Source organism: Euprymna scolopes, chromosome 9, assembly GCF_053919585.1.
Source record: "Euprymna scolopes isolate OS-2025 chromosome 9, ASM5391958v1, whole genome shotgun sequence".
In the NCBI taxonomy this organism is placed as follows: Eukaryota; Metazoa; Mollusca; class Cephalopoda; order Sepiida; family Sepiolidae; genus Euprymna; species Euprymna scolopes.
The window spans coordinates 131,122,335-131,135,151 of record NC_136490.1 but is presented as its reverse complement, the minus strand read 5'-3'; the positions used below and the strand labels follow the sequence as shown (position 1 = coordinate 131,135,151).

Below are 12,817 nucleotides of genomic sequence, written 5' to 3'. Positions count from 1 at the left end.
AGTATGCCCGGTGGAAGAACGGCTTAGCATTCCCCACTAGGACTTAGTTTTTGTTTCCACAATGCTTTGTTGTTTTTTTTTTTTTTTCTTAGCTTCCACATATTTTAATTTTCAAGTGTGCTCATGTATCCTGTGTGTGTGTACGGGTAAATGTAGAAGCATATGTGATAGTGTGCAAGTGTATATGTGAGTATGTTCATAGGATGTGTGGGTGTTCAATTCAAAGTTTTATGAAAGACTTGGTTTTGAATAGAGGCCACACAAGTTGATGACCATTCCAAGTCAAAAATGTTAGAAGGGTCATATTCATATAGATCTTAACCTTATTAGCTATACCCGTGCACCTCCTGCTGCTAACCCTGCCTGCCCTACACTAACATTTCCATCATTCACACCGAAAAAGACCAGAGTATCAGTAGACGAAAATTATGTGCTTTTGAAAGAAACACTCGTTTTTTTTCAAAAGACATTTTGTATTCCTACATGTCAACACATAGGAAATAAATACAGAAAAGATACAAACATTTATATATTTTTCGTATTGATTTTTTTATTCACATATATATATATAGATATACACACATATATATATATACACACACATATATATACATACACATATATATATATATATACACACACATACACACACTAGACTTTTTAGCCTGTTAAAAATGAGCAAAAGTTATAGTCAATTAACTTACTTATAATGTATGCTTTATACAAAATTGATGGTTAAATATGGTTGAATTTAGTGCTCATTTTTTTGCATTAAATACTAATCCCTAATGCATCAAACTGATACCATAATACTTAGTCTGCTGCACCTTATAACAAAGGTCGATATAAAATTTAAGCCAAATCAGCCCAGTAGTTTCAGAAACGGACTGACAAAAATAAATAAAATAAAGATATATATCTTTTGTATACCTGAAGGTATACATTATACTTAAGCATGATATGAAATAAAAAAAGGTATAAAAAATATTTTCTAGTCATCTTTATATCATATTGACTCCTCTACTTCATCGTTTAATGTGCCTCTTCCATGTCAGATGTGGATTCATGTTGACGATGGCAGTACAAAGTCATTTTCTCTATAAAAACTCATTGACATTGATTTCAATGTCATTTCTTGAGGCCATCTTTGACAGTCATTTCAAGTCTTTCTGTTTGCATTTTCTTTGCTTACCTCCATGGATGCATGTACAACATTGGGGTAAGTCGATTTTGGAATTACAACTATGTCCATGCAGAGAAAGTTGTTAAATAATGTAAATAATAACCCAAAATATTTTTTTCAAAAACTTTATCGTTTTTTTTCAGCAAATGAATATTGACATTGAAAAAAATCTAATATGCTGACTTTATGCCGGTGTTGTATGAAAAATAATAACCCTGTCATTAACGCTGCTTTTTAAAGAAAAAATATGGAGAAAATATAATCAATAAATTTTTCTTTTGTTTCTTATATCTATATTGTTTTCAGAAAACCAAATAAGTATTGATAAAAAAAGAAACCCTGCAAAGTATTTCATTTAAAATAAATTGAACAACTACTAAATTGGGGCTTCTTTTTAAACAGTAATTTTTTTCATCTTATCGGTTTTGTTTGCATTCTACACATGTTTTAACTGGAACTTATTACAAATATAAAATTAAATCTTTTGCATTTTATGTCTTAGCAAACTTAAATTAAGAAAGAAAAAGGGATATCTTCATATATTTGTGATAGTTAATCATTTTTTATTTTTAAATTTACAGAACTTTAGTATACAAGTCTGGGAGGACTCTTAAGTTTTGTCTCAGAATATTACTGATAATCGATATCATTATTTTAATTCATCTATTATTAATAAAGCCATTTTTTCCATGTTGTCACTTAGCAACAGTAATAGAACAATGGGCCGTGCAAATTCTACTGTGGGTAAGATGACAGCGTATTTTTTTTTTTTTTTGCATGATGTAGGTTCAAACTCCGCACATAAATTTCTTCATCTTTTTTTTTTTTTTATTATTAACTGCAAAAAATTTTATAAAGATTTGAAAATTTACATTGTTATTTATTTCTTTTTTTTTTTTTTTTGCATGACGTGGTTTGTAGGTTCAAACCCCACACATAAATTTTTTAATGTTTTTTTTGTTAACTGGAAAGAAGTTTACATAAAATAATTTTAGAAAAGAAACAGTAGGTTCTCTAGAATGCAATGTAGAATAACATTTTGGACTAAGTTACTGCATGTGATGCTTCTTCCCGGGCGATTTCATGGATTTCGATATTTTTATTAAAATATAGGAGTGTGAAATATTTGTTGATCATCATTCAATCCTGGGCAACGTTGGGTCTCTTTGCTAGTATAAAATAAATACAAGGTTTGTTTATTTGTCCTCATGAGGACAGAAACACAAGGTCCGTTTTTAATGTGGGGAAAATTCAGTTTTCTAAAAAGGGCACTATGAATTGATGCAAAAATTAAAATTGCATTAGTCCAGAAAGATTTTCCTGTAACTCGCAGGACAGTAAAGTTTAAGTATAGTCCATTCTCAACAGAAATGAATATAGCTGCACCTATAACTCCTGTTTAATGTGGTCAATTAGATTTTAACTCTTCACAGTATCTAATGCAATAAACAAGACTTTCAAAAGTAGATCAACAGAGAAACCTAGTATTGTCAAATGTAAGCACCTTCCAAAATAATGTAAAAAGACGATCACAAAAAGTTACTGTGATTGCTTTTATTCCTTTAATGCAATAGACAATATTGTACTGCAGTACTAATAAGATTACACGTTTTTCAATTAAATGTCAAAAAGATTGTAGGTGGTGTGAGTGGGGGTGGCTCCAACAGACTTGTGCTTTATGTTCCAACAGAAAGGGTTCTTGAAACTGCTGTGCCACAACATTATTTACATAAAAGTACTATGAAACCCCTGATATTTTTAAAGTAGAAAAACAATTCCAAAAATTCATTGTTTTACTTTATTTTGACATACCTTTACATTCAGAGCGACACTGGACATCTATGATTGTTTTTCAAATAATAATTGAAACAGAGATTAAAAAATAAATAAATGTATCAACTATAAAATATAGAAATTATCTTTTACCTTAACAAAACTTGTTGAGGTTCTTCGTCAACACCTGGTTTTTCGAGATCTTCTAGTTTTGCATCAGGATTTTCCTACGAAATAAAAGCAAAGAAATTATTTAAGTGCAAATTCATAAATGGAGATTTTATTTCTTCAAAATAATTAGACATTTCAATTAAAATAAGTTTTAAATCATTTTTTTTTTACTTTTTGAAACATGAAAATGCAAATTTGATCTGCCTAACAATTAGAGTAAACAATGAACAAAGTGATGATTTGAATTGATATCAACGGTTTCTTATTCTATAGAACAAACCCCTAGCTATTGTTATAACTCATCTTTCAAGCTATTTTGACTTATTATGGCGAACGTATGAATAAACACTGATATGGTGAAGCCATTTACTGGCGAGAGAGACGTGACTGAAGAAATTGAGGTTGGTAATGAGACTTTAGAAGGTGGATGATGTGAACCTTTATCTGCATTGTCCCTCCACTTGGAAATGAACAAGAGCGACCAATTAGACGTAAAGGTGATGTTCACAGATGGCGCTTTCACAGCCTATACAAAGTTGACTATGGCTAAATGAGTTGGTGAGTAGGTGGATGATTATCCGAACAACAATGGAGTTGATATGGAAAGGCTCAGAACTGGTTTTTGTTATGGGGTTCTCCGATATATCTATCCAACTCGAACCGGTGCACAAAATTGAGACTGACCATGAGATGGTTAATAGTGAGAGCAAGAGTATTGACATGAACTAGAGACTAAAGTCACCATGTAGTCACAGCCACAAGTTCACCTCGTGGTACATCTGCAGTTCCTATATCAAGAGCAGCCCTAGCACCGGTGTAAACTACTAGAAATGTGGCAGCAAACGTCATATAAGCGAGACGCTGCCAAAAGGGCTTCAAAAATTATTTATAAAAAAAAAAATCCCCTCATACTTATTCCCTTGGACAAAAAAAAAAAAAAAAAATGAAGAAAAAAACTCATTCTTACTGGAAAATGTTTGGAAGAAGAAGAAAAAAAAAGTCAATCAGATAACTTTATAATGGCCATTAAATTTGACTTTTTTTTTTTTTTAGATTTGAAATTTTAGATCAACAATAAAAAAAAAATTGCAATTAGTATTACTTTTGCTGAACATTTAGACAATTTAGGATTGAATGTTTTATTATTTCTATAATGGTAGAGAAATCATATGGCCAGGATTTTAAACAGAAAAGGCAACAATGAAATTTTAAAAAGAGAATAAACCAGAGACATTAAGAAAAAATGAGAGATAACAAAAAATAAAACACTACCACTACCAAGATATCTTTTGGGTGACCATTTTTTTTTTTTTTTTTTTTTTAAAAAAGGCAGCCATCGACAACAAGGAAGTCATTAAAAATGTAAAAGATCATAAATAATTATAGAGTAAAAGAAAAATGCAAGTGCTTCAAGAATTTTTAAAGGAGTCTTTGAATGAGCTCTACACAAAATAGAATGCCTCATCCTAGTACCCTACAGTGAAAACTTGGCACCGCAATAAATGGTCACCAATGGCAGACTTCTTATGTATTTTTTGTTATGGGGCTCAAAGCAATACAAACCTTCCAAAGTTCCTCTAGTTTATTGATTTGCTGAGCAGAGATTTGTCGAGCTCTAAGTTGTTCTTGGTCAGATGGAATCTTTACCAACCAGCAGAGAAACTGACGATCTTGGATAAGGGGCTGCCACTGACTTGGATCCCTATAAGTAAAAAAAAAAATTAGGCAAATCTAAGTTTTGTTAACTTATTTATGATACACAGAATTGTATGAATCAGAAAATATTCCAAATCAACTTAAAAATAATTTACAATCAACTAAATATTCAATACTTTTTTTTTACCTTGACTTTTAAAATTAATTTTGGATCATAAAATATCCACCATTAGAGAAGGAAAAATTATTGCTTTTTTTTTTCTCCACAAATAAAATACCCGTGGCTTGTGTTATATCGAGAACCTGTGTGTGTTGCTGCATGCTGTAGTGTAGATAAATCTGAGTTTTTAAAAAGATTTTTTAGGCACGTGGTTGCTCTATTGTAATGAGGATTGGCAAAATAAAAATAAAAAACTTAAAAGCATCTACAAGAAAATTTATCTTTTTTTTTTTTTTTTTTTACAAGGTAATCACCACTTATCAAGGCCTGAAGCAACTTTGGGATAAGAGTTATTGCGTGTACAGTACGTTAGTATTGGAGATTTGATAAAGTGTCTGACTTAAGGGGGCAGTTCATCAGGAATTTGTTTATGTTGGACTTGAAGACATACAGGTTGTAGTCAGGTGGGAAACAGGCAACCGGAACAGAGTTCCACAGGCGTGCACGTCTAAGAAAGAAGCTTTGTTCATGGAATCTACGTTTTGATTTTGGCACAGATAAAGAGTGGGGAAAATTTTTGACAGTGGTTTCAGCTAGACGGATGTTTATCATGAAGGCTTGGCGAGGGAGGACCAGATATTAGAGCTCCAAGCACTTGCCATGGTAATTTGAATAAACTGCCGTTCAGATGCAAACATTTCATTAAAAATCATTCAACTTTTTTAGACATTATCCAGTTTATGGTTATCTAAATTTTATTCTGTAAAATTATTAGAAAAAAATAAATTTACATTAAATTTTTTACAAATGATAAATTTGTCAATATAAAGTTTTTAGTGTATAAGAATGAAAAAAACTTTCCATTATGGAAGTTAAGAAAACAAAGATGACAGGAATTGAGTATTTTAGGCTTTGAATATTTTACTCACCAATTCATGTCTTTTAAACTGCTTAATGTGGCGCATGGTTGTCGACACAATAGTACAACCACAGAATCTGCTTTAGCTGGGATAAAACCAAGCAAAAAGACATTCCTGCAACCACAATTATAACACTCAAGAACTGTCTCGCCAAGTGGACCATCTTTGTGAAGAGTAACTTCTTTGGCTTTCGCACGCACCAAGTGATTAATTATATGGCTGAAACAAATGCAGAGAAAATAACATTTTGTCAGTTGACAACTATTTTGACAAAAACAATTTTGTAACAAAACAAACATGAATAAATGGTTTCTTTTACTAATCTTTCTAAAATTAAATTTATTAACAGTAATATTAGGGAACTCCTGAAAGAAAGACTTCAGAATAACATATCACCTCAAACTATTATAAATATTGTCAAAAAATTACCATCATTGTTTCTTTACATTAACTTCAGACTGATTGCAAAATAGTTCTATTTGTTTACACTGGTCAACATGCTGTTTGGAAATATATTGAAAATGGTCATTCTACAAAGATTTATACATTTAATTTAAATTTGTGAAAAAATAAAATTACTAATTTTGACATTGAAATTTTTGTAGAAAACTTTTTGCTCTTGCAAAATTAGTAATTTTATTGGCACTCGTACAGTTTAATCAAGATATTAAAAAAATGAAAATATCGCAAAAAAGATTATATTGTACGTTTTGGACTGGAGATCTCCGAAAAAAAATTTTGCTTAATTTGATCGAGTTATTTTATTTATTTATTTTTTATTTTTTTTACAGCGGAAAAACACGTTTTTACGACAGGGCGTTGAAGATAGATATTTTGGAATTTTTTTTTAACATGCCACGGGGAGATAATTCAATGTAAAGCGCCGACACTCCCCTTTCCATCTTTAATACTAGCTTTTCTTGCTAAAAATCAAACCTTTTGCTCGGCATCATAAAAAATTGTTTTTTCGCTGTAAAGAAAAAAATAAATTACTTGATGAAATTAGGTGAAATTTTTTTTTTCAGAGAACTTCATTCCATAACGGATACGTATAATTTAAACTTTTTTTTTTTTTTCTTCAATATTTTCATTTTTTAATGTCTTCATTAAACGGTACAAGTATCATTTTATTTTTCTCAGAAATTTTTTGTGCTGCAATGAAAAAAAAAAAACAAACAAAACTAGCTCCTTCAATCCTAGACTGTACTAGTCAAAAGTACTGAGAAACTTTGAAGGGGAGGAAAGAGGAAAAAAAAGTGGGGGGGGCAAAGCCATTTGCTCACCTGCCAGAGGTATTCCCACGTCCATTACAAAACCATTTCTTTGTTGTGTTGCAATAAACAACACATGCGGGATCATGAATTCCACAATATCTGAAAAACAGAAACAAAATTTTATTAGAGATTATTTTTCACCCCAGTGCTGCCTAAGTGGAAAGCTTAGCAAAAAAATTTAAAATAAATAAATAATATAAGAAATACACATATGCAACTGGGAACCATTTCTAAGTTTGATATTTGTACGAGACTTCCTCCTTTAGAGGAACTCTGTTTACCCTGCCTAGGAGGAGTACTGCTTTGAGAGGGATATATATATATAAAGCTGAATGTGTGTGTGTGTGTGTGTGTGGTCACGAATAGGCTCCTATATGGTTGACTATTTTAAAAAACTGATTACATATAATGATAGATGTATCGAGACACAGGAATGGGTATGTTTGATCTGGCAGAACGGTGGTTCATTAAAATTGTGGTGTCTGCGTTCGCGCCTGGTCCACAAAGTATGGAAATAAAAAATTTAAAAAAAAAAAAACGTTTACAAGTGTTTTTGATATAGATGTACATAAAACATACTTATCAAAGTATTCTTAACTTAAATAGGGATGGTATGATAAAATTGTTGGGTCTGTGTTCATACCTGGCCTCCATAGAATGAAAATAGGCACAAACTTTAATAAAGACTTTTTATATCTATCTGCGTAAGTATACTTTGATAATTAGGTTTCAGTTCGAAGAAATATGGTATAATAAAATTATGAGGTGTTTGTTCGCACCTGACCTCCATAGAATGGAAATATGTCGCAAAGTTTAACAAGGTTTTTAATATAGATCCACAGAATATTGTGATAAGTGTTTCAGTGTGAACAGGTATGGTATAATAAATTATGGGGTTTATTTTATTTTTACTTTCATCATATTTTGCTTTGGTTTTGATAACACCAAATTTACAATCCTTCCTTTTCATAACCTATCATACTTTCATAAATCAGAGTCCATTTTCTGTAGGCTGTTTATGAACCCAGTCAACGACGGGTACTTCTGCTAGTATATATATACATATTTGAAAATTTTTCGGTGGGGGGGGGGGCAGGTACAGAATTTTATAACGGCTAAATACAGACCAAAAAGCATAATGAATTTAAAATAAAAAATGAAAAAAAAGGTTAGCTAACCAGGTTTCGTTCCTCACTTATCAAAGCTAAATCGAGAAAAAATTACAGCTTTAATTGAAAAGCTAAATATTTGCAATGAGGTAAAATAATTTATATATATATATATATATATATATAAGGCGGCTCCTTCTGTCTTTGACAGACTATGGATACCCACAAAAGGGTGCCTGCGCATGAAATTTTTGTGGCAGGAGGTGTGCAATCTCCAACCACACCTCTCCTGAGTCGACATCGATAAATATCAGTAGCAAGTGAAGTGTATGTTCAGGACGACTGGAAACAAATGCCAGGATAAGCAGAGAGCACATACAGCACCTAGAATTTCCAAATGGTCACCCATCTTGTATTAACCAGGCTCAATGTTGCTTAACTTTGATGATCTGACGAGAATGGTGTATCAACACGATTATGATATATATATATATATATATATATATATATATATATATATAATTATTCCACTTAATCCTGTTATCTCCCAGGATGTGGTTCTGTTTCTTGAAGGTACAATAAAAACCACCAATTACAATTTTTCACCCTAAACTCTTAATATAGAAGACACTATATCAAAGCCATTGGATACATAATATTTAAAAGCTTACTTTTTTTTTCTAAAATGTTGAAGAATTCTACTGATTTAATCGTTAAAACTGACAATTATAAAATTTAATTATAAACAAGCCAAGCATACAAGGTCCCCCTCCACAAGTGAATGAATTCGTTCTGGCAAAAAATTACTTTCACCATGACTAATGTTTGTACAAAATTGAAAAAAAAAAAAAAAAAAAATCCAAAGCATGGCTATTGAGAAAAGTGCCAACAAATGAATAGGAGTGAATTACTAGATGCAATCCCTCCTTTGTTGGGGGGACCAAAAATAAATAAATGAGTAAAATTTTTTAGGCCCGGGATGTTTTGATAAATATAAAGACAAAATATATTTGAAACAGATCAAACTAAAAAAAGACGATGAAAAATGAAAAGTAAAGAAACGGTAACCAAAAAAGTAATCGCAAGTCATTTTATAAATAACTAGTAGGACCTGGCATTGCTTGCAAAAAATTGAGAAAACCCAGAATCACAACAGAAGTAAATAGCTAGCTTGGCTATATGCTTTTTTTTTTTTTTTTTTTTTTTAATTAAAGCTTACAATATGGACTTGGATCGCTTTTTCCAGAGCTAAATTACCCAGAAAAAATTGGAAAGATCCTATTTACTTCAAATGCTTGATTTCTCTCCACAATATAAAAAAAATGTATAAATAGAACTATGTGTTATAATAATTTATAAAAAGAAAATTATTGAATAAGAAAATAATAGCAAACAGTTAATTAATGGGATTAACTTTCAAAATTACAGCTTTAATTAAAAAGCTAAATAGTTGCAGTGAGGTAATAATAAAAAAAGACAAATGTTTATGAAATTTAATTACTTCTTTGAAAAGGAAACAAATGTAACAGCATGAACTACATTTTTCAATAAATATTTGATTAGCAGTAAATGTTATAAAAAAAAATTCAAATGTGTCAAGAAAAAAAAAACCTATTTAGAGATTTAAATTAGAACCATATCCTATATGGGTTAAAATAGGAAGTCACTTTTTTAAAAATACTGAACTCGTTCAAAATTATGTTCAGAGTTAAATATTCACTTGCGTTAGTTGATGTTATTATATCCAATTTGAACAAACAAAATAAAAAAGCATGGCTTAGATAAGGTTCTAATCAATAGCTTTTTAATCTTCAATAATATAAAGTGCAGGTGTCTGTATGTGCAGTTAAAACTTTAATAAACAAACCCCTACCAAGTTGTTTTTTGTTTAAAATCAGCATAACCCAGAAAAATAATACATAATTTAAAAAAAAAAAAAAAAAAAAAAAAAAATTGAAAGTCAAATGGTGATTAAATGTTGATCAAACACTATTTTTAATGTCATGTATAATACAGCCCAGGAAATGAATCAGCATTTTTTTTTCTTATATAAAAGATGTCAACTCCAGAAGCAATTTATTATTTTTCTACTTTTTTAGTAATGTTCTGAAGGCATTAATAATTTTATTTGGTGCTTTCAGTAGCACTCTGAAGGCTTGCTAAGTTTTCTTACGTGAAGAAGAAAAAAAAAAATTCTCTTCTTGAGGACAGGGGAGAAACAACACTAACATCTATTTTTTTTTTTTTTTTTTGTGGCCCTGGGCAATGTCAGGTACCCCGGCTAGTCTACAATAATACTTGTTATAAACTAGCAGTACCCATTAACCAGCATTGCCTGGTGGAAGCATGATACCCTATCTTGAAAACAAATTAAACTACGGTTGTTGTTGGTGGTCACTGCCGTCCCTGGAAAATAGCTGACACTGGCAGCCGTGGCCTAAATGAAATAATCTGGCTTCCACTGGCAGACATTATTTTTGAGTGGCAGCTAGTGGAAGCCACTATCTAATTCTCAGCTGTTTGTTACTGGTGATTAGTGCTAGTTTGGGGTGATAACCTGCAGGTACTAGCATATTCTAAAGAAAGCATTTTAAGATAAAAACATTACTTATTGTTTATGCCTAAATCAGTATAACTTCAAAAAAATTACAAAAAAATGGTCCATTAGAAAAATAAGTAAAAACAGAAGTTTTCAAAGCTAGGTATTCTCACCATATATGAACTCTATAGAATGATCGAAATCAGTGATAGATAACTGCCTTCTATCAATGACAGTATTTTTCAAGTTGGCCATCGTTTTTCTTCTTGGTATACTGCAAGCATTTCTTTTTTGAAAATAGCTCTAGTACACCTTACTGGTCAATTTTTAGGGCATTCATCGTCAACATTAAGACCAAGAAGGGAAAAGTAGTCCTGGCTATTTCAGTTTGTTGTTCAAGTTTTCCTCCTCTTTTTGGAGGGTTGGGAGGAGGGATCAAATCTTCCACAAATAGTATTAAATTAAATTCTACTTTTACGTCATTTTTTTAAAACTTGTTAGGTGAAAGTACAGAATTAGAAAACACCGTCCCTTTTGCATGTGAAGAATGGGTTTTCTAAATACCGTAATAATTCCAGCATACATAACGTCTTTTAAGTCTCGATAATTGGTCAGAAAAAAAAAAAAATTATATAAAATACTCCACAGAAAGTGGTAAAAGAAATACATAGGTGTTTCCATAGCTAATAAAATTTACTTTTGACACCTACCTGCAAAATATTTTGGTGTTTTAACTTATTTGTATGCGTTTATTCAGTTCTAAAAAGAAGTGTCAACATAAGTCACAGCTTTGAAGCCTAAGTAATTGTCAAAAATATAAAATTAAATCAAATCGTCAACAGGAATAATAATAAAAAAAAAAAAATTTGTTTTTAAATCATTAAAAAGGTCTCAAAAATAGTATTGATACCCATAAAAGAATTCTTTTTGGGGGGCCGTTTGGGGGGGGGGGGTAGTGGCATGTCTATTTTGTGCATATTTACATTCCCAAACCAATGCTGGGTTTACATTTTGAGAGTGTTCTGCCCGTACAAGGTAAGAGTAGTATATGTTTGTTTGCATTTTATGGTAGTTCCATCTACGTAAGGAAATGGCAATGTGTGGTAAAAAAAACATGCCAAAAATTCTCAAACCTTTTGTTAGCTCATGGTAGTAACTTAAGGTTTCAGTATTTAATTTTTAGGTTTTTCTTAGCAGAATTGCATCATGTCTAAAAGTTGATTTAATTGTATATGTTTGGCCAGTGAGATATATATAGTGCCTAATACAGGTTTTATATGGTGAAAACTACTTGCATCTGCCCAATATAACTCAGATTTTCTTAATCAGTATAGTGGAAAACATGAAAGTCGCCATTTTAAAGGAAAGTATGTAGGTGGATCTAAGGTAAAAATTTACCCCCCCCCTCAATGCTGTATAATCAATTTGAATTGTTGATTTGAAGTGTCCGTTTTTAGTATCAATGTACATAATCTGAAACAACAGATTTTTACGTTTTCAGCCAATGAGAATACCCGGAATGGAAGTGAAGAGAAATCATTATTTTCAAATAAGAAAGGGTAAAGGTAGTTGTATGTTTATCAGTGTATGATGCAGTTAAGAGTGTCAGGGCAATATATTTATACTGTGTATATTTTGACCCGGTCTTCACTGGGAGCAGTAGTAGTACTTTTTATTTAGAGGTAAAAATAACAGCTACTTCTATTGTAGATCTTTGCGATAGTGATGATGTTTCTCCTAGGTTGGAATGTAAAATTTTAATATAGCGGATAAATTTGTGTAAAATGGCGTTCAAAATTTACATAATATACTTCCTAATAGTCTAGACATAATAAATTTGCATGTGGCCTCTTTTGGTGCAAACCAAGGGGAATTTCTGCAATCAAATTATATATAGGATAAGGATAATTTTAAGGTTACCAGTATTTAATTTTCTGTTTTTGAGCGATTATGTTTGTATGTTTTTTTTTTGTTTTTTTTTAGCAATAGTGTCTCCTATAGAGAAGGGTTTTTCTTTTTATGTTAGAATATA

At 31.0% G+C, this 12,817-nt stretch overlaps 1 protein-coding gene across 2 annotated transcripts in view; it reads right to left on the bottom strand.

Annotated features, from left to right (window-relative positions):
- Positions 1-12,817, bottom strand: part of LOC145284837 (regulator of nonsense transcripts 1-like) — a 125,403-nt gene that overhangs the window by 45,980 nt on the left and 66,606 nt on the right. For both annotated transcript variants that reach the window (XM_080133816.1, XM_080133815.1), the window contains exons 3-6: positions 7,147-7,236; positions 5,873-6,082; positions 4,691-4,829; positions 3,110-3,183 (exon numbers count right to left, since the gene is read on the bottom strand). In XM_080133816.1, the coding sequence (XP_079989942.1) occupies positions 3,110-3,183; positions 4,691-4,829; positions 5,873-6,082; positions 7,147-7,236 (513 nt within the window). The remainder of the gene's footprint in view (positions 1-3,109; positions 3,184-4,690; positions 4,830-5,872; positions 6,083-7,146; positions 7,237-12,817) is intronic.